The sequence below is a fragment of the Moschus berezovskii genome, chromosome Y (genome assembly GCF_049115385.1).
Source record: "Moschus berezovskii isolate FMDL1 chromosome Y, NW_MosBer_1.0, whole genome shotgun sequence".
In the NCBI taxonomy this organism is placed as follows: domain Eukaryota; kingdom Metazoa; phylum Chordata; class Mammalia; order Artiodactyla; family Moschidae; genus Moschus; species Moschus berezovskii.
The window spans coordinates 10224190-10246732 of record NC_142489.1 but is presented as its reverse complement, the minus strand read 5'-3'; the positions used below and the strand labels follow the sequence as shown (position 1 = coordinate 10246732).

General features: G+C 49.9%; 1 protein-coding gene across 1 annotated transcript in view; it reads left to right on the top strand.

Annotated features, from left to right (window-relative positions):
- Positions 1–16227, top strand: part of LOC129564342 (anosmin-1) — a 225944-nt gene extending 209717 nt beyond the window's left edge. Inside the window, exons 10-14 of the mRNA XM_055438256.2 lie at positions 5929–6023; positions 7480–7654; positions 8885–9111; positions 10254–10380; positions 14721–16227. Coding sequence (XP_055294231.2) covers positions 5929–6023; positions 7480–7654; positions 8885–9111; positions 10254–10380; positions 14721–14779 — 683 coding nt within the window. The 3' untranslated portion in view covers positions 14780–16227. The remainder of the gene's footprint in view (positions 1–5928; positions 6024–7479; positions 7655–8884; positions 9112–10253; positions 10381–14720) is intronic.
- The last annotated feature ends 6316 nt before the right edge of the window (positions 16228–22543 follow it).

Here is a 22543-nt window from a genome sequence, read left to right as displayed (position 1 = left end):
GCCAGGACGTGGAAGCAACCTAGATGTCCATCTGCAGACGAATGGATAAGAAAGCTTTGGTACATATACACAATGGAGTATTTCTCAGCCATCAGAAAGAATGCATTTGAATCAGTTTTAATGAGGTGGATGAAATTGGAGCCTATTATACAGAGTGAAGTAAGCCAGAAAGAAGAACATCAATACTGTATATTAACGCATATATATGGAATTTAGAAAAATGGTAACCTGAACCCTGTATAAGAGACTGCAAAAGAGACATAGGCATTTAGAACAGTCTTTGGGACTCTGTGGGAGAGGGTGAAGGTGGAATGATTGGGGAGAATGGAATTGTAGCATGTATATTATCATAAGTGACCAGTCCAGGTTCGACGCATAAATTTTCCTCTGTTCATTTCTTTGCATTTGTGCTTTTTTAATAAAAATACTTTTAACTGTAAAGAAAAAAAAATTATAAAAAAATAAATAAATAAATAAATTTTGAGAAAGTCACAAAAAAAATAAAATAAAATAAAATAATTAAAAAAAAAAAAAAAGAGACCCATCTCAATGGGCCACACAAAGCGGGGTGAGGCCGCCGGGGACCCCGACAGTGCCTGCCCAGAGGAAGTGGAGAGCCCTGGGGAGTGCTGAGACAGAGGCGGAGAGGAGCTGGGGTGGTTTCCAGAGTGAGTGAGGTCAGAATGCTGGAGTCGTGGTCCGGCACGTGCTCACTATGCACGCCGAGAGATGGCTCCGGAATCAGCTGAGTCCATATCTTTGCAGCAAGGGGGGAGGACGGGTTGAAAGGAGGGCTTCCCCGTGCTGCTAGTGGTAAAGAACCCGCCTGCCAAGATCCCCTGGAGGAGGGCATGGCAACCCACTCATTCTTGCCTGGAGACTCCCCTGGACAGAGGAGCCTGATGGGCTGCAGTCCTTGGGGTCACAGAGAGTCGGACACGACTGAGCAGGCATACAGGGCTTAAAGGTAACACGTGAACATGCTCTGGAATGTGTGTCTTTAAAAGCTCTACCTTACGCTACTGATTTGAAAAGGAAAGACTGGCTGTGGATCGTCCGTGCCCACGGGACCGTGTCCTTGCAGATTCGTGGAGTCACTGAGGTTTATGCACCCGCCCTGGGGTGCTTGTGGTCCTCGGTGGAGATGCTCGTGCAGGGCGTGGTGCTGGGCTGGAAGGGACCCCGCCTCCACGTTCCCACCCAACGCTGCCCTCTCGGTTGAACCAGGAACACACCCTCAGCGTGGTCTGCTTTCGTGCCGTGGACGCTGTGTCTGTCTCGTTGAGATCTGTTCTGTGTAAAAGTGGCCCAGAGTGCAGAGCTGCCCCCTAAGGCTCCCCAGGAGGAAGGTGACATGCCCCACCTGGCAGTGGAGGTGGGCGGTGGGCCCGACTCCCTGCAGGTGTGGCTTGTGGCACCGTGAGCTCAATATGACAGAGGTAGTAACGCGGAGCCGCCTCCAGAAACAGCGAGAGGAGAGCCCCTGATTCAGGCTTGAGGTTGCATGTCAGGGGCCGGGGTTACACTGAGAGCCCATGAGGATGCTCTGGAAAAGGGGAAGAAAGCAACAGTGCACGTCGCTCAGTCGTGTCCGACTCTCTGCGACCCCATGGACTATACGGCCCATGGGATTCTCCAGGCCAGGATACTGGAGTGGGTAGCCTTTCCCTTCTCCAGGGGATCTTCCCAACCCAGGAATTGAACCCAGGTCTCCTGCATTGCCGGAGAAGGCAATGGCAAGCCACTCCAGTACTATTGCCTAGAAAATCCCATGGATGGAGGAGCCTGGTAGGCTGCAGTCCGTGGGGTCGCTAAGGGTCGGACACGACTGAGCGACTTCACTTTCACTTTTCACTTTCCACTTTCACACATTGGAGAAGGAAATGGCAACCCACTCCAGTGTTCTTGCCTGGAAAATCCCAGGGACGGGGGAGCCTGGTGGGCTTCCGTCTATGGGGTCACAGAGAGTCGGACACGACTGAAGTGACTTAGCAGCTCCTGCATTGCAGGCGGATTCTTTTCCAGCTGAGCCACCAGGGAAGCCCAAAAAAAGGTTAAAAAAAAGGGGGGTTAAGTTTGTGGGTTCTGAGATGACGATGGATTAAAGTACAGTGGGGCTGAAGGCAAAAGACATTTGCTGTCCTTCTATCCAGGATTGTGAAAATGTTTTCAACTATAGTTCTTTGTGAGTTATAACCCCACGGACTGTAACCCGCCAGGCTTCTCTATCCATGGAATTCTCCAGGCAAGAACACTGGAGTGGACTGCCATTCCCTAGACTTCTTTCAGTTCATGAATAATTGTAATATCTCTTAGATTAGATTTGGGTTTCCCTGGTGGCTCAGACGGTAAAGAATCCCCCTGCAATGCAGGAGATGTGGGTTCCATCTCAGAGTGGAGAAGATTCCCTTGGAGAAGGAAATGGCAACCCACTCCAGTGCTCTTGGCCTGGAGAAGCTCAGACAACACAGAGGAACCTGACAGGCTACAGTGAGTCCATGGAGATCACAAAGACATAACTGGGGTGACTAAAGATTTTAAGAGATATATAGTAAGTTTTTTTAAAAAAAAAAAAAACAAACACATTAAAACAGGTTACTTACTGATTGGCAGACAACAATAGCTGTCACCGCAGGAATCCAGTAACCCTGCATTTCCGCCAAGGAGCAGCCACCCAGGGTTTGCTACAGTGTGTTCACGGTTGACTTTCTAAACCCTAACTTGTGCGAGTTACAAGGTGGCTGCAGACTTGACGTGAGATGCAGGCCACTGTTTGAGCCACCTCGGAAAAGCTTGGACAGTGAGTTGTGTCTGAAAACACGCCATCAAGGACTGTGGGAAAGACAGGCAGTTCGTGTAAACTGTTTTGCAGTGTGGGTTTGGTGGAAGGCAACTGATCAACAGATGCCTGCTGTTGAGAAGGTGGTTTGTGACTCTTGGTCTGCCAAAGGCGGGGGCCCTCCACGCCTCTCGGGGAGACCCCAGGGTTGGGGAGGAGGCAGTGCTCAGGAGCCTTGACCGTGCTTTCTGTAGCGGGGAACAGGAAACGCTGGTCAGTCTGAGGGTTGACGGGTCTGGATCATCACAGTGGGCTCTGGGAAGTGGTGGAAATTTATTTAGTCACTCAATCATGTCTGACTCTTTGCGAGTCTGTAGCCCGCCAGGCTCCTCTGTCCATGTGGATTCTCCAGGCAAGAATACTGGAGTGGGTTGCCACGCCCTCCTCCAGGGGATCGTCCCGACCCAGGGATAGAACCTGGGTCTCCTGCATTGCAGGCAGATTCTTTACCATCTGAGCCGCCAGGGAAGCTCAGATTCTGGACACAGGCTGCCCCAGTTCCCTGGCCCTGGGATGGGGGGGGTGATGAGGGTGGGCCTGGTGGCCCCAAGGGTGAGGGTCCCCCTTCTGAGGGGATGCTGGGGTGCAGGCTCTGGATCGGCCAGTCTACACAGAACACGGATGCCTGCAGGTGAGCCGTCTGCTCTCTGGACATAAGGCCATCCCGGGGAGGGCTGTCCCGCCAGGCCCCAGGAGGTCAGAGCTTCACAGATACAGGAAACCAAAGGCATTGTTAAATAAAGGCAGAGGCAACGCAGGGGGGCAGGAATCTAGGGTGGGGAGTCCACTGAGTCAGGCTTGGGAAGTGATTGGAAAGCCTTGGGTTTGCATGGAGATCCTCACCAAGGTAGGGATCCGTGTCCAGAGACCCAGGGCATGTACTCAGAGCTGGCAGCTTGCAGAGCTAAGAGGCGGGAGGGGCCATCAGATGTGTGGCTTGGTATGTGCTCCTGTGAACCGTGCTCTGGAAGGCGTGGGTTCTTGGGGGATCCGGAGCCGTGGTAACAATTGCACATCGCACAGCTGTAGTGCAGCGAAGTGAGGTCCACTTGGCTGCTCCACACCAGGGACTGTGAGGACTCCTCTGTGCCCGGCTCGGGACTTGGCAGGAACTGGCCTATTCTCTGTGGTGAGAATCACACTCTCTGATACAGGGGGCCACCCATCTGTCCAGTGGGATTTTTAATGAAGATGAAAAGTCTGATTCCTTCAGCGGCAGCAGCAAGTGCTTCGATTTGCTTTGTGGGCTCGAGGGACGCAGGGGTTCACCACGTACAGAAATGAGTTTGCATCGGGGCACACAGGGGTGTTGGGTGGCGCCCTGCCCACTGCTACCTGCCCTGCTCAGGGCTCTGTGCACCCCTTCTGTGAGCTGTGCCCATGCTGTGGTTACCGCCATCACCGCCTTGTCAGTACACCATGCTGCTGTCATGATCATTCTGTATTCACCTGTATCCCAGCTCCGTCCAACCTAACCTGGATGTCACCCAGGCACTGTGTTACTGACCCAGGCGCCTCTATGTTTAGGGTCCATGAGTCCAGCTGCCTCTGGGAGGTCATTTCAGCATGATGCGTCGAGCAGCACCACTTGTTAAAAGAAAGGGTATGAATTCGCTCATCAGTTGACTTCATACTTTGCGTATAATGTGCAGTTCTTCTCTAGTCAGCCCACAGTTCTTGATATCTGCCATGTAAGCAGTTACAGCCTCACCCCTTTTTAGCTAAACAGCGTTGATGCCTGCTTGGTATCTCTTTACTTTCTGGTGGAAAAGTCCTTTCTTCGTTTCCCAAAGTGCTCCAGAGAAAGTTGCCAGCAGACCCAGCACTCCATCAAAGAGGCCTGTGCTCTGAAAACCTCTCATCAAACGTTTGGTTTGAGTGCAGCCGGGTCGCGAGGCTGTGGGGGTGGGGTGGGTGGGAGCGATGCCTTTCACGCCCACCTGGGGACTAACTGGGTGATTGATAAACCCGGCCCAGCCTCTGTTCCCACACTCAGGCCTGGCTCCACAGCACGTTTGTCTTTTTTCTTTCCACGTGGTCGATCGCCCAAAGAAAAGACGCAGACAGAAAACGCGCCACTCAGGCTGGAGGTGGTGATGTTACTTAAGGGGCCGTGTTCTCTGGGTGCTGGGGGAGCAGGTCTGATATCTGCAGAGGTCACGCAGCCGGCGAGGCCGGGGCACGCTCACTGCACACTGTTCTCACCCTCGCCTCCTGAGGAGGAGGCCCTGTCCACACGGAGCACACACGTTGCACACATGGAGTCCACACGTTGCACACACGGAGTCCACACGTTGCACACACAGAGTCCACACCAAGCCCACGCAGAGCACACTGCGGCGGCCAGGCCTTCCGGGTGAGGAGGGACCAGGCGTTGACTCCTGCCCGGCTTCAGGATTCCTTCCACCAGCTTCCTCAGAAACACGCAGGATTCAGACTCCTGCGGAATCTCTCTCATCACCGAGGAAACAAGAGCATGGACTCTGAGCATCCCCCATTCTTGTCGGGTTTCGTTACTGTGGGCGCCACGGCTGGCTTAGGCTCAAGACCTTTGCAGACGCATCACACTGTCACTTTTCTCATGATTTTTTTTTTTTTCCTATCTGGTTCTGGTATCTCAATTTACTTTCCCTTTTATGCTCTATTACGTTCCCCCCGACTTCATTCTTTTCCCCGACTTCATTCTTTTCCCCGACTCCATTCTTGAAGATTTCTTTGAGACGAACCGTTTTTAAAGCCTTCACGGAATGTGTGAAGCGGTATCGCTTTTGTTTTATGCTTCGGTTCTTTGGCCATGAGGCATGTGGGATCTTAGATCCCCAAACAGGGATGGAACCGACACTGCATTGGAAGGTACAGTCCCAACCACTGGAACATCGGGGAAGTCCTGAGCTGATTTTTTATTGAGGAAACAGTAGGCAGAATCTGGGGGGACAGCCCTCCTCGGCCTGGCGGATACCTGTCTGCATTGCCTGCAGGGTCCTATGCCCCCTTCCTGTTCTCTCCAGCTTCAGGAACACCGGGCTGCGAGCCCTCTTGCTTGTAGACTGTTCTTTTTTTTCTTTTGCTTAACTGCGTTCACCTTACAGATCCCGGTGTCGGCCAGTATCACGTCGAGTGGTTTCCGGAAGTCTGCGCCCACAACGAATCCACCAGGCTGAAGGCGTCCTCGGCTGTGACCCAGGTGAGGAGGAGGAGGCTGGAAATGAGGGCTGCTCGGGGGCTCTTAGACGCACCCGGCCTGCGGGTACAGCTGGACGGGAAGAGGTGCAGGCTGAGCGTGCCGTGGGTGACTCGGTCACCGACCTGTGACCTTCGGGACAGGTGGGGAGGAGACACAGGGTCACGTGTGCACTCACCCCTCATCCCCACATGTTGTCAGGGTGGTGTGGGAGGACCCTGAGACGGAGATTCTAGACACAGCTCACAAGGAGCTCCCAGGGCAAACGCCGTCAGCCTGGGAGGGTTTCGTCGTAATCACACAGAAGCTCGGAATTCTCTTCTCCATCCTGAGCTGGATTCCCGCCCCCCAACCCCGTGACCTGAAGGCCTCATTTTCCCAGGGTAAATGGGAAAATTTCCCTCACCTTTAGCTACATCCCTACCTTGTGCCAGCTCGTGCTGGGGAGTGGAAGACCTGCCCATCCTGGGCCCCAGCACGTGCTCTTCTGACCTTAAGGGTCCCAGACACGCTCCAAGCTGCAGCTCTTGCATGGGAGCAGGAGGCCATGACAACTGCGTGCCGAGAACTGACCCACAAACACCCTAACACAACTCACCTACAATTGACTCACACCCACTAATTTCACACACATCCTAACACAAGTCACCTACAATTGACACACACTCCCTGACACAACTGCTGGCCTAGAATTGACACACACCCCCTAACACACCCAGGGTAAGAAACCTGACACTGGCTTGTTACAGCCATCACCATCAGCTTTCCTGTTCCTGTAAGGTTATATATGTGTGCAGGAGGCCGCGACAACGCCACCTTGCAGTGGACATGCACACGCTCACACGCAAAGGGCAACGAACAGGACAGTAGCTTGCTACAACCATAACCGTCCGCTTCCTCTTCCTGTAAGGCGACATCCCCAGCCCCGTCAGCCCCCCACTGTTGAGTCTGGCCTCGTAATTCTGTTTAATCATCATATGCTGGCCAGAAGCAACAAAGAGAGCCCTCCAGAAGCGGGAGAAGAGACACCGCTCTTCTCTGCCTTCAGGAAAGACTCAGGTCTAAACTGAGCCTGCGTCTGGGAGGAAGCCCGAGTTAGCTTTTTTTTAAAAAAAATGACAAATCGGGTTGATATTCACAGTTTTTCACCCTCCTTGTCCAGCCAGCTCCCCACGGTGGGTCGTGACCATCAGAACACGGTTCCCGTGGACTGAACGCTTCCACCCGGTTGTTCTAGAGCCTGGGTGAGCCCCCTCGCCCCAGGAGCGGGTCATGGTTGTAAATCATCTCAGCAGGGACACTGTGTGCTTTGTGTGAAGACCGTACCACACACACTTAAACTGCCCCGCCACATTACAAGAAGACAACCTCCTGGGATGTCATCGCATCTCCTGCCAAGTCCGTTCCCTCGTGAGACTTATACAGCTGGTGTGTTCTCTCTCTCTGCATCTTGCTCTAGGAAAACTACATGATTCTTCCAGACCTGTCGTTCTCCTGCAAATACAAGGTAATCGTGCAAGCTGCGCGGCCCCAGGGCCGCTGGAAGGCAGAAAGCGCGTCCTTCACGACCCCACCGTGCTCCGCGCTCAAGGGCAAGACCCACAAGCACTTCAGCTGCCCCGGCGCAGAGGAGGGTACGTGTCGCCTGGAATCCCCGGGGGCGTGGTGGTGGACACAGCTCCAAAGCGTGATTCACGAGGCCCCGAAACCCACAAGGATCACCCCTTTCTAGACGCCCTAGGACAGCCCATTCTGAAGGGAACGTGTGTATATGAACACTCGCATAGCCTCCAAAGTCCAGCCGCACTTGGCGACACAGGCTTTGCTGAAGGATCAGCCCTTAGAAGTGAAAGTGAAAGTCGCTCAGTCGTGTCCGACTCTTTGCGACCCCGTGGACTGTACAGTCCGTGGAATTCTCCAGCCAGGATACTGGAGTGGGTAGCCATTCCCTGCTCCAGGGGGATCTTCCCAACCTAGGGATGGATCCCAGGTCTCCCGCATTGCAGACAGATTCTTTACCAGCTGAGCCACCAGGGAAGCCAAGAATACTAGAGTGGGTAGCCTATTCCTTCTCCAGGGGATCTTCCCAACCCAGGAATCGAACCGGGGTCTCCTGCATTGCAGGCGGGATTCTTTACCAGCTGAGTCACCAGGGAAGCCCAAGAATACTGGAGTGGGTAGCCTTTCCTTCTCCAGCAGATCGTCCCAACCCCAGGAATTGATCTGGGGTCTCCTACATTGTAGGTGGATTCTTTACCAGCTGAGCCACCAGGGAAGCCCAACCTTGGAAGCCCAAGCCCTTAGAAGGGGGGGCCGGCATCTCTCCGCGGGTGCTCTGGGGCGCCTCGTGTAGCTCACTTTGACTCGTGTTCAGCCCGGCCCCAGGGGTGTTACCGTTCACAGCCTTTCCATCCCCTATCTCCACCTTCCACAGCCCGGCCCACATAGAGAGACACTCATCCTCAGAGGCCCTGCCCAGGAACTGGTTCTGGTCATTGCCGACGGCTCACGGCGACCCCAGCCTTCCCCACCCACCTCCTCCCCCAGCACCCATTCCTGCCCTCTCGGTGACTGGGTCCTCAGAGATCACAGCATTCTTTTCTGCATCGTTCACCCCATCTGCACGCTGGACTCGCAAATGACCCCGAGCCATCACCAGCCACTGGGCACAGAGCTGCAGAGATGAGGGTCCAGCTCAGATGCCATCTGCCCAGGCGGCCATGGGACTTACCTCCCGCCCCCGAGGGAGGCACAGCGCTGACCCCGGGGCCCAGAGAATGGCAGACTGAACGCCGTCTCCTCTGGGGGCTGCCCTGTCCCCACCCCTCTAACTGTTCCACGGTTCCCCTTCCCTGTGCTCACAGGTCACAGTCACGTGCGCCCAAAAGTGCAGGCCAAACCCGAGAACCTGTCCGCCTCCTTCATGGGACGCGATGCCAACATCACGGGGCACTTCTCCTGGAGGGTGAGCCAGGCGGGCTTGCCACGGCCGGCCACCGGCTTCCAGGTGACCTGGGCCGAGGTCACCACTGAGAGCCGGCCCAACAGCCTCCCGAACAGCATCATCTCGCAGTCCCAGATTCTGCCCGCGGTGAGCGCCCGCCCCATCTCGGGGTGGGTTTCCCCCCCACCATGCGGCTGGAGCATCCCTGGGGGGAGGCACTCGGGCACCCCAAACCCCCACTGCAGGGGTGACTTGCTGAGACTCACATGTAGGTTTTCTTCTCCATTGTGAATTCTTTTGCAAGAATCAGAACACACCACCAGGGTTCCTGTGGGGCCCCCAGTGAATTCTTTTGTAAGAATCGGAACACACCACCAGGGTTCCGGTAGATTAACTATCATCACCATAAACTTAGGAGAAACCGTCCTGTAGCTACCCGTGATGACAAGGGCCAGCTCTTAAGGAGACCTCTTCTGTCGGCACGGAACGCAAAGGTTTCACCATTTTCTGTCTTTTGAATCCCTGTCCTTCTGGCCAAGCAGACGTGCCCCATTTTGAAGTGTTAAATTTTGGGGGAAAAGAGCTAAAAAGAATCTTGTTCTTTCTCTTCATTTCCCCTTCAAATCTGGCCAGAGCACATAATGAGCTGGAGTGCCTTCCAGGCCAACTTAATTCCTTGGCTTGGGGGGGTGGAAAGCATGTGTGGGCTTTTACCAACTCTCAAAACGCCCTTAGAATATGCAACTCTTGCTCCAAAAAGAGGAAAAAAAAAAAAAACTTAAATCCCGGAAGGAAAAAAAAAAACCCATGGAATTGGACAGTAATTATTCTGTGTATGTGCCTTAGGTTCTATTGAGTTCTGAGACCAAAAAACAACAAAAAAAATGCGTTGGCATAAGAAGAAACATTTTTTGGCTGCGGGCACTGACAGATACTGTCTTTTAAGGAGCGCAAGTTGGCGTGTTTCCCCGAGACGTGGATTATCAAAAATTCACATCACAAGATGTGCAGATGAAAACTTTTAAAGCCTGGGAAAGTCTTAGGTTCAGGAATGGAAAATACAGTCCCTGGGAAGGGGTGGGAGTGAGTCGCAAGAACTGGCCTGACTCATGTGAGCTCTTGGCTGCCAAGAGCCGGGCTCTCCTTGCTGCCCAGACCACCCGAGGTTGGTAACACGGTGACGTCGCGAGGGAGGCGTGGTCTCTGGAGGAGAGGCCAGACGTGGGTCGTGGGCAGAGGCAGTGCCTGACGACCTCGTGTCCCCCAACGCCTCCCCTCCCCTTCCCCAGGATCACCCCGAGCTCTCGGTCCCGGGTCTGCGGCCCAACACCCTCTACCGCCTGGAGGTGCAGGTGCTGACCGCGGGCGGGGAGGGGCCCGCCACCATCAGGACCTTCCGGACCCCCGACGTGCACGGTGAGTCCTGGCCGGGGGTGGGGGTCCCGTCCTGCCCGGCTTGCAGACACACAGAAAGTCTTGGTGCAAAAACGAAACTCCATAGATCCAGCATTGCAGGCTCCTACCCACAGGGAGTTCTCTGAACCTGAAGTCCTCCCTCCCCTACGTCCGTGCTTCCTCCCAGCCGACCTGACACGCTCCCCTTTTCCCTCCCCAGCACCCTCCTCCGCCCCTTCTCTTACTTTTTTGCTCTACAGAATGCATACTTTTTTCTTATCTTCTAACCATAAATACACAAGAGGTAGGGCTTCCAATGCAGGTAGACCTTAGCGACATAAGGCTTGACCCCTGGGCCGGGAAGATCCCCTGGAGGAGGGCATGGCAACCCACTCCAAGTTTCTTGCCTGGAGAATCCCACGGATAGAGGAGCCTGGATGGGTTATATTCCATGGCGTCACACAGACTCAGACACAGCTAAAGTGACTTAGCATGCGCCCACACAAGTGGGAAAAAAAAAAATCCATCATATCATTCTGACATTTTTTTAAAAATTAAGATGTTCAAATATAACTATATAGGAAATACTACTTTGCTATGGAGCTTATTACATGTATTTCTACTATATATAATCTATTGGCTTCCCTGGTGGCTCAGCTGGTATAGGATCGGCCTGCAATGCAGGAGACCCTGGTTCAACTCAAGACCCCCCTGGAGAAGGGATAGCCTACCCACTGCAGTATCCTTGGGCTTCCCTGGTGGCTCAGCTGGTGAAGAATGAACCACGATGCGGGAGACCTGCGTTGGTTCCCTGGGTTGGGAGGATCCCCCTGGAGAAGGGAAAGGCTACCCGCTCCAGTATCCCAGCCTGGAGAATTCCATGGACCGTTTAGTCCTTGGAGTTGCAAGGGAGTCGGACGCCACTGAGCTGATTTTCATTTTCACTATCTGTATTGTATAACTTTTGTTCATAACATAATCCAAATCAATCTACTTGACTTCCGGCTAAATCATGTCGATTAAAAATAATCGTCACCTATTGTTTGAAAACAAACAGCTTCCCAGGCAGCACTAAGGAGATCCGTTGGGGAGTGGTTGCAGTTATTTACCATAAAGGAGTCCTCATCCAAGTATGTTTGCTGATATTGAAGACAACGAGAAAGAGAATGTAGTGACGTCTTCAGGGGCCGGAACTGTTAGCTTTGGCAGTGATTGAATATGTGCTGGGTCTGTTAACCCTAAAGTCCTGGTCCACCCCCAACCCCACCCCTCCTTCAACCCTCCGCAGCCATAAGTCTGTTCTGTATGTCTGTTAGTCTGTTCTTGTTTCATAGATGTCACTTGCAAGGAGTCTAAAATACAGCACAAAGGAACTTGACTATGAAACAGAGACAGACTCACAGAGAGAACAGACTTGTGGGAGGTTGGGATCAGCAGATAGAAACCAGTATACACAGGATGGATAAATACCGAGGTCCTACCATGGAGCAAGGGAACTGTATCCTATATTCTGTGGTAAGAAAGAAAGTGAAGTTGCTCAGTCATGTCCGATTCTTTGCGACCCCATGGACTGTAGCCCACCAGGTTCCTCCATCCGTGGAATTTTCTAAGCAAGAGTACTAGAGTGGGCTTGCCATTTCCTTCTCCAGGGGATCTTCCCAACCCAGGGATCCAACCCGGGTCTCTCGCATTGCGGGCTTTACCGTCTGAGCCACCAGGGAACCACGATGGAAAAGAATATATATAGTGTGTGTGCACATATAAAAACAGTATATATTAAACTGTACTGTCTCTCTCTTTATATATATAATTGAATCACTTTGGTCTACAGCAGAAATTATACGCAACATTGTAAATCTAATAAAATTTTTAAACGTATGTGTTTGGGAGCAAAAAGTACACATGGTGGAATAAGTGCAGGAGGAAGCCAAGAGTCCTTTAGTGCAAGAGGGTGTGGTTCACTGGAACCGTGGTCCAAGGTGCTGGAAGCCCAGGTCGGGGTGTGAGACGGAGGATGGCGAGATTAACCTAGAGACGACAGCATCTGAGTCACCCGTGGGATAGTGAGAGAGAGACTTCCTGAAGGCCTTTGGGACTGCAGGGTCCAGCGCTGAAAGCTTGGAAGGTCATCGGCATGTGGGTAGTAATTGAACGTGGGGGTGTGTACTGGAAGTCAGGACGGTGAGGAGAGTTAGGCTTGCACAAGACCAGGGGAAGTGCTGTGGAAACTAGGAACACCACGGCTCAAGGTGTTGGGCAAAGCGAAGAATCTACGTGGGGGATAGCCTATGTCTTCCCAAATTCTTGTGGCTAAATACCAATTTTTTTTTTAACAGTCATTTCAACAGCTACATCTTAGGAGCAGTGCTTTCATTTCTATTCCTGTTTTTAAATAGATCATTTAAAATATCAGATTCTTATGTTTTGCTTCAATTCTTCTGTCACTTTAAGTTCTTCTTCAGGTAGATGATGTGCTAGAATTAGTAAGTATCCACCCCTTCCACTGTTACACACTTAAGCCTCCGCTCTATTAGTAAAAACATACGGAAGCTAATTTTAGTTATTAGCAAAACTAAATGGCAACAATTCTGTATTTACAAAGATTACTTATTAGCAAAACTAAACAGCAACAACTGTGTATTTACAGAGATTAGTTATTAGCAAACCTAAGTGGTAACAACTGTGTATTTACAAAAATTCAGTTCAGTTCAGTTCAGTTCAGTTCAGTCGCTCAGTCGTGTCCGACTCTCCGCGACCCCATGAATCACAGCACGCCAGGCCTCCCTGTCCATCACCAACTCCCGAAGTACACTCAAACTCATGTCCACAGAGTCGGTGATGCCATCCAGCCATCTCATTCTCCGTCGTCCCCTTCTCCTCCCGCCCCCAACCTTTGCCAGCATCAGAGTCTTTTCCAGTGAGTCAACTCGCCGCATGAGGTGGCCAAAGTATTGCAGTTTCAGCTTTAGCATCAGTCCTTCCAATGAACACCCAGGACTGATCTCCTTTAGAATGGACTGGTTGGATCTCCTTGCAGTCCAAGGGACTCTCAAGAGTCTTCTCCAACACCATTAGTTATTAGCAAAACTAAATGGTAACAAACTCATGTCCATCGAGCTGGTGATGCCATCCAGCCATCTCATTCTCTGTCGTCCCCTTCTCCTCCCGCCCCCAATCCTTCCCAGCATCAGAGTCTTTTCCAGTGAGTCAGCTCATTGCATGAGGTGGCCAAAGTATTGGAGTTTCAGCTTTAGCATCAGTCCTTCCAATGAACACCCAGGATGGATCTCCTTTAGAATGAACTGGTTGGATCTCCTTGCAGTCCAAGGGACTCTCAAGAGTCTTCTCCAGCACCACTGTTCAAAAGCATCAATTCTTCGACAATCAGTTTTCTTCACGGTCCAACTCTCACATCCGTACATGACCACGGGAAAAACCACAGCCTTGACTAGACGGACCTTGATTGGCAAAGTAATGTCTCTGCTTTTTAATATACTATCTAGGTTGGTCATAACTTTCCTTCCAAGGAGTAAGCGTCTTTTAATTTCCTGGCTGCAATCAGCATCCGCAGTGATTTTGGAGCCCAAAAAAATAAAGTCTGACACTGTTTCCCCATCTATTTCCCATGAAGTGATGGGACCAGATGCCATGATCTTTGTTTTCTGAATGTTGAGCTTCAAGCCAACCTTTTCACGCTCCTCTTTCACTTTCATCAAGAGGCTTATTAGTTATTAGCAAAACTAAATGGTAACAATTGTGTATTTAAAGCAAAGAGAGCCTCCTGTTGGGTTTCAGATTATGTACATTGCTTTCTCAGCTTAAACTTTAAAAAGCCACATCCAAGGTTTATGTGTTGATAAGAATTAATGATCCTGGTTTTATTTTTATTTTCTTTAATGATGGATCAAATTTGCCCCAGCAGCTTTTTGCACTTAGGAGTTTGAAGACAAATAAAAACCACCCCACTGGGAGTGCCCTGTGTGAAGCCCTGTCCATTTGGGACCACGTCTACCCATCACTTACAATGTTCCTCCACCGAAAGTGCATGTATCATGAAAGGATGTGTTAATTTCTAAACTTTTCCGAGGAAATACAAAGGGTTCTGGCCAGCTTACGTTATTATAAAGAAAGGGGCTTGTCTTCTTTCTCTTGCAATCTTACAGGTTTTACAGAGGGAGCCAGAGAACCGGGGAAGGCAGAGAGAAAAGACAGGCAGGGTGGATGTGTGTCTGCAAGTTCAGAGTCAGGGCCGGGAGGACCGGGGTGGTACAGACCACGGGCAGGGCACAGACACACAGCTGTTCCTCTAGTCAGTCCAGCTGGGTATGGCGGCCGGTCTGACACGTCCATTCTGTCTCTAGGCCCCCATCTGAAACACCGCCATCCCCACCACTACAAGCCTCCTGCAGAAAGGTACTGAGCTGCTCTGAGAGCCCGTCTGAACCCTGAGCGAGTGTGGAAGCTGGCACAAACCCCCAAGGACTGGCCGTGCCCACTGGGAGGCATCAGGCCCTTTCTGGAGGACCGCCCGCCCCTGCCCAATAACCGTGGGGTGCTCATGTCTGCCCTGGAAAACATGACCCGAAAACCAGGGACCCGCAGTGAGCCTTGCGAAGGTGGGGGACAGGTTCCTGTTACATAGGACAACACGCAGCCCAGCCTTGTTCCGCTTCTAACTCTGTGTGGTGAAGAGCTTCCTGATGCAGGTCTGAGATGTCCCCGAATTTGCACCAACAGATTCTCCAAAGAAGCAATTTACACACGTAATAGACCTGCCCGTAGTAAGCATACAGTTACTGAACACTTGGAGATTGTTGATTGGATTTGCCACATCAACGGAAGAGTATCCAGATTTTTACGCCCTAATATTTATTCAGAGATTTCTGAAGATGAATTTTTTTTTAATCACCTGTGGTTTTTTTCCTTCAACTGAAAAATCTGTAAACCCGAAATATTGCCAATTAATTTAAACCTAAAATGCTCCAGCTTCAAGCACTCAAGCTTCATTTTATACAAAGACATGGATGAGTTTGGCCTCTAAATGACAGTTTCTGTGAAGGCATTCCCAGCCAGGAGTCAACACTGCTACCCAGATTCTGCCGTGGAGAAATTAAAACTGTTTTCTGGGGCTGCTTTTTAATATTTCATCCTACAAGAAGTTTTCCTCATGCTTTCATTTATATTTTCCTTTTTTCCTTAATGGGGAAAACACTTGCTGGTGTGCCATGTTTTTGCACTTACGTATGTCTTAACACGCTGCAAACCCTCTTGCTTGAAAGGAAAGAATCCCAACTATCGAATATTTTCAAATCTTTCCTGAGATATCCCCCTTTTCTTAATCAAAGCAAGCTCTTTGTTTGGTAGAGTATTCTCCATAATGTAGAAAAGGCAGAGGGGGACTTTGGAAGGTAGAGAAGGACAGCTGTTTGCCTTGGATTAACCTCCCTTTGCTTTCCAGGTGGCTCAATGGTAAAGAATCTGCCTGCCAATGCAGGAGATGCGGCTTTGAGTTCCATCCCTGGGTTGCAAAGATCCTCTGGAGGAGGAAATGGCAACCCACTCCAGTATTCTTGCCTGGAGAAAATCCCATGGACCAGAGGAGCCTGGCGGGCTACAGTCCGTGGGGTCGCAAAGAGTCAGATACTATTTAACAAAACGAAACAGGAAACCTTTCTCTACTCCTTCAAATCTATTACATCTTATTTGAAAAATTTATGAACAATTTAATTGAAAAATTATGAGGTGCCATGCTAACGCCTCATAGCATGAACTCAATTGCAGACACGGTGTTAGTGTATAGTGTTTAGGGGAATGTTGAGGCACCCTTAAACCAGAGATGCTTTAATATATTTTTTGCTTGAGGGAACAGCCATGTGTATACACATGTACGTATGTGTGTCTGTATACTTCCGGGTAGGTATACAATATATATGGAGAAGGAAATGGCAACCCACTCCAGTGTTCTTGCCTGGAGAATCCCAGGGACAGAGGAGCCTGGTGGCTGCCATCTATGGGGTCGCACAGAGTCGGACGCGACTGAAGTGACTTAGCAGCAGCAACAACATACAATGTATACATCCAGGTAAATACACACACACAGACGCACACACATATACACGTGGGTAGCTTGAGTACAAGTCGCTGCAAAAATTGTTTTCCCAACTCACCAGTGAGGGATGCAACTCTAAAAGATCATTCAAGTAATCTGTTTTCCCCATCGGTATCGATTCTACGAAAAAACAGCGATTTCTCCAAAGTAAACATTTTCACGGAAGGGCATCCTCATCTCATTATCTACACGAGGAGCACAGTAAAAGCTCTTGTGCGCCTGGGAGCCTGCCAGTTTTCTTCCTTCCCGAAAGCCTGCAGTGGGCGCCCTGGTTGCGGGGAGTTGAATGAGCGGCGCAGGGTGAGAACGTGAGGGTCTCGACTCCTCCCGGGAGGTCCAGGCTCTTAAGTGTGGACACCAGGCAGAGAGACGACCCCTGTTATCACACGCACACCTCTCTCCCCGGAGAACTCCGGGGCCGGTAGGCATGGATCTCCGACGGACCAGATGGGGAAAAAAACGACTTCCTGCGTCTTCCACGAGCTTGGAAGCTTGAGCAGGCGGGCGGTGCTTTGCAGCCTTCAGGAGGGGCTGCGGGGGGATCTCAAGGGTGCAGCCAGCTCACGGGGCTTCGGGCTGTTTCTCTGCAGCTCCTAACGTGGTCTGGGGTGGACTCTGCAACAGAGTGTCCCTGCAGAGTCAGCGGGTTCCCCTTTGGCACGGAGACGGGAGGGACTCATGCGCAAACGCAGAGATCATCTCTGAAACCATGAGTTTTCCTTAGACGCCGTTCCCAGCATCTGGATTTTCAAACCCTCAGAATCTCCAAGGGGAAGGCTTCAAATTATTATTGGCTGTGTGTTTATCGTCTACCTTCATTGGTCCTAAATATATCCATAAGTATTTGTGCCAGCCCATCTTTGTACTGTTGTATAGTTTAAAAGGCGGGAGTATATACATAGATGCAAAATATTATTAAATTATTAAATACACTTACTTTTGTAAAATTTAATGATGTTTCTTTTGCCTGGGTCATAGACGTTGAGCAAATACATTTTGAGTTCAGATCAAGGTTCTGAAGCTTCTATCTTCTTTGAAATACCTGAAGTAGGTCTTATGAGCATTTCATTCTGCTATAATATTCAATAAATTTTATTAGCATTATTGGAAGAGAAGGCTAGGCAATAAAAGAAAGCTGAGTTTCCTTTATAAATTTCAATAATGTTGAAATGAGCAAAATTATAATCACAGTTTTTTGAATTTTGGGACGGGGGAGCCTGGTGGGCTGCCGTCTGTGGGGTCGCAGAGAGTCGGACACAACTTTAGCGACTTAGCAGCAGCAGCCCTAGTAAAGGTCTAAAAAATTATGTTGTTTAATTTTAAAGCCAATTTAGTAGCTGACTCTGTTTCATTGAAATTAGATGCATTTCTCGCATATGAAAAAAAGTATATTCAGTGACAGTATAGTCACTCTTTAAAAAAATCAAGCTCATCAAACATATGAAGTCATCAAATGCACGTGTGTAACCCGATATACATCGAGGCTATGTGCATCTTTTTCCTGAGAATATTCACTCCACAGTGATGGGTTTATTTATCTGGGCTATCCTCTTGTTCTAAGGGGGCTCTGGGAGCAATCTTTATAAACAAATGTGTGCCCTTCACATCAGCCAGTGTTTTTTTAATATACATAAATGGGAAGGAAATCCAGAAATGAGGGGATAAATGTCCACTCAGAGCTGAGCAGAGACTAACACAAAATTATAAAGCAGTTACACTCCCAATAAAATTGTCTTCAAGAGACAGTAACATTTGTGACAGGTAAATTTTCCAAAATCCAAAGTTTACAAACACACATCTCTGTCCTAGAAAGACCTGGAAGAAACCAGAACCCGTCTAGAGAGCAGAACCCATCCTCCAGCTCAGCACTGCTGAGACTTGGGGCCGCACGGTTCTCTGTCGGCGGGCGGGCCCTGCCCTCGGCACTGTGGGGCGTGGAGAGGCACCCCTGGTCGCCACCCACCAGAGGCGAGGAGCCACCCCACCCCGGGTGTGATGACCGCACGCTCTGCAGTCACGGCCCACACCCTCTCGGGGTACAGAGTCACCCCCGGTGAGAATCACTACATCGTCATAATGTCCACTGCATAGCGGAGAACTGGCCTCTGCAAGGGGGAACTGGGTCAGCTGGAGTAGGCACACCTGGGAAGTGGTTGCACTGGACCTCAGAGCCCTTAGCAGTATCTTTTATCTCCACTGAAGAACCTGATTAAAAGGCTGAGTTTGTGCATCACACGAGTACAAATACTCATCTTGTTCTACAGACCAGTCAGCATCATCCAGGATGCTGGCAGTCTGACTTAACGTCTCTTCCTTACACTGCGTGTCGTGGGGTTCGTAGGTTCAGCCCTGTGACTGCGAATATCTCAATCTAAACGTATGCACACTTGCACATCGTCAGCAGAACACAGAGGCCAGATTCCCGTTGCACTTGTACGTTCATTTACGATAAAAAGCACAAAGCTGGCGACTCGTGTCTATGGCTTTGCACGGCCAAGCTCAGCTTCTTACCTCTCCTGGACACTTGGCAGGTTACACCATTCACAGAGCGACTCACACAGGTCTCTCTGCAGAGCTATTAGGACTTTTCCTTGACGTAACAGTGGTGCGCAGGTAACAGAATGGCTACCCTCTCATCCGAACAGCCTGTAGAAACCATGTCCCTTAGGCCATTTAAAAGTCAATATTTATTTATGTATGTAAAAAAAATGATTCTGTTTGTGTGTCATGTTATTTAGAGAGAAATAATCTTGTAAAGAAATGTTGTTAAAAACACAAAAGCATTGTAAATAGTCTGATCTTTGTCACTCATTATTTTCACGTTAGAGTTTGTACATACTGACTGATTCCGTTAATAAAGGAACTTTAGACCTGCTCGGTGGACTAAACTTGTTACTTTCCTGAAAACACACACACACATTTTCTTTTCACATAGAAAGAAAAATGAGCAGTTTCCTATGAAGCAGGGGAGACTGAAAAAGCCTCATTCTGCTGTCAGTATGAATGGAACTCAAGGTCTGGTCAAAGATTGAAGGCAGGAGGAGAAGGGGGCGACAGAGGATGGGATGGTTGGATGGCATCGCCGACTCAATGGACGTGAGTTTGGGTAAAGTCCAGGAGGTGGTGATGGACAGGGAAGCCTGGCGTGCTGCAGTCCATGGTATCACAGACAGTCGGACACGACTGAGTGACTGAACAAGCAAAATTACAACAAGGCAGCTCATCGTCCTGAACAGAGCGTGCTGGACTATTGACAGAGATCACTGCATCATGGCTTTCACTCTATTTGCAAGCATGACTCTCAACGGTTTTGGTGGCATTCTCTCCATCCATTGGTCCACAGGCTTAGACAACTATCCCCCACCACCACCCCCGGCCCCAGGAGCTGTCCATAAAATGCTACCAGATACGCGTTGTGCTCATAAGCTTTCAGCCACAGCCCTTGGTTCTCAACTGCACAGTCACTGCAGGCGGGGCTGGGGGGGGGGTGTCCCCTCCCCAGCAGAGGGTCTTGCAGAACCCCACACCGGGTGGGCGCTGTGCCCACGGGCATCTCCACCCATGACTTAGGAGGATGCTACTCCATAAACCACCCGAAGAAGGCGGTCCATCCGAAAGCCGAGATGAGTTCTGTCTGCATCAAATCACCTACTTATTTCTCTACGCATTCACCTGGCAGGAATGTCCTTAGTTTCCGCCGCTGCGTGGTCCTGCTATATGGGCGGGATATTGGCTATGATGGCAGGTCCCAGGTCTTCCAGGGCTCTTCCTCCTAGGAGAAGGCGACTAGAAAGAACTGGCGTGTGAGAAGCCCAAGGAGGAAAAGAAAGCAGAGCGTTGGGTGAGGGAGAGGTTGTGGGGTCCTGACTTTTGTGTTCTTAAGCAGGATCACTGTGGGCTTCTTCACCCCAGCAGTGAATAAGCTGGTGGCTACCCCAGGGATGGACATGGGGCACCCAAAGGGAGATACGGGACCTCTGAGGTGTCAGCCTGGGCTTCCTGAGTGACCTCCGGAGCCAGTTACCTTTCCTTCTCTTGTTTTCTAATCTCTCCTTGAAAAGATGATGGGATTTTCCTGACAAAAAATAGCAAACGTTTGTGTTGTGTTTCTTTATAATGAGAAGCGGCTGCATCTAGAGACACTGTGCTGGTCAATGAAATTCTCAAACAATGGTGATGGATTCTTTTTTTTAAAAAAGTATATGAGCCACACCTAAGAATCTGGACACACAAGGTCCGCTGTTGCATGACAGTGTTTTTGTGAACTTTCTCGAACAGCAAAGTCCATGGAGGCAGAAAACACCTGGGTTAGCTGCCAGGGACTGGAGGGAGACCAGGTGGGAAGTGCTTTATGGGGACAGTGTTCACATCTGGAAGTGATGACAAGGTCTTGCAACTTTATAGAGGGGATGGTTGTGTGTTTTGAACAGGAACGAAATGCCACTGAATTACACTCTTTAAAATGGTCCAGTAATTTCCAAATACAAACACAGGTTACATATCACAACCCCGTGTGAGTACAAATACAATTTATTTGCAGAATGAATTATCCATCTGACTTTCAAATGAAAAGCAAGCAGAAATCCCACTGAGGAAATAATGTCCCTGGCCATGATCTTAACCAGGAGGTATGCTGGCTCTCAGTCCCACTCCGGGTACCCCGAATCCAGGCCCCGGGCGGTGTCTCTCTTGACAATGGCCCTGCTGCTGAGCCCCTGCACCAGCTGCCTGAGTCACTCTCAACATTGAGACTTCACCCCTGAGGAACCCCACTTCAACCCCATAAGGTCCTCCAGTCCATGACGCCACCATTCCCCAGACCTGTCATCCACGCTGGCCCTGAGCTCCACCTGCCGGCAGCTGCATTGCCCCTCTGTATGGCCTCCACCTTACACGCTTCCACCCACTCGCGCCAAGATCAGAGGGACTGTGCACTCAGCTCAGAGGTGACTGTGGGCTCAGCACTCAGGCCCAAGACATTCAACTAATGTCTCTCAGAAACCCCACAGGCCACAAGGTCGGGGGTGGGGGCGGTGATGGTGGGCGGCAAGATCTATTCACAGTCCTGAGAAAGGGACAATGTCTGCAATCTAGGATAGTCTACCCAGCAAGATTATCATTCAGAATGGGAGAAAGAGAAAAGAATTTCTCAGTGGAGCAAAAAAATAAATAAAATTCAAAGAAGACAGCAATACTCAACCTATCCTAAAATTTAAAAAATTTAAAAAAAAATAGAAAGTTCTTCTCTACAAAGACAAAGGAAGCAAGAATCTATAGGGAAGAGAAAAATCAACAGCAGGGAAAGCAAACACACGAGAAAGGCCTGATGGTCACATAAATAAGCCACTGCATACACTATATGACGTAGGAAAGACAGCCTCTTCAGCCAGTGGTGCTGGGAAAGTCAGACAGATGCATGCAAATCAAAGAAGTTAGAACACTCGCTCACATTATGTGCTGTGTGCTGTCACATCAGTCATGCCCAACTCTTTGTGACCCCCTGGGCTATAGCCCGCCAGGCTCTTCTGTCCATGGGATTCTCCAGGCAGGAATACTGGAGTGGGTTGCCATTTCCTCCTCCGGGGGGTTTTCCCGACCCAGGGATCGAACCTGAGGCTCCTGCATTGCAGGTGGATTCTTTACCACTAGCACCGCCTGGGAAGCCATCGTCACGTCATACACAAAGATAAATTCAAAATGCTTTAAAGACCTAAATATAAGACATGATACCCTTCAACTCCTAGCAAAGACCATAGGCAAAACATTCTCATACATAAGTCATAGCAGTACATTCTTAAGTCGGTCTTGAAAGGTAAAAGAAATAAAAGCAATTATACACAAAAGGGACCTAATCAAACCAAATTTTGCACAGCTACCACAAACAAAATGAAAACACAACCCACGCAATGAGAGGAAATATTTGTAAACAATGAGACTGACAAGGGATTAATCTCCCAAATACACAAACAGGTCATACAATTCTACAACAACAACAAAAACCAAAAAAAAAAAAAAATTTTTTTAAATGGGCAGAAGACCTAAATAAAGAGATATTTCTCTAATGTCTGTTGGCCA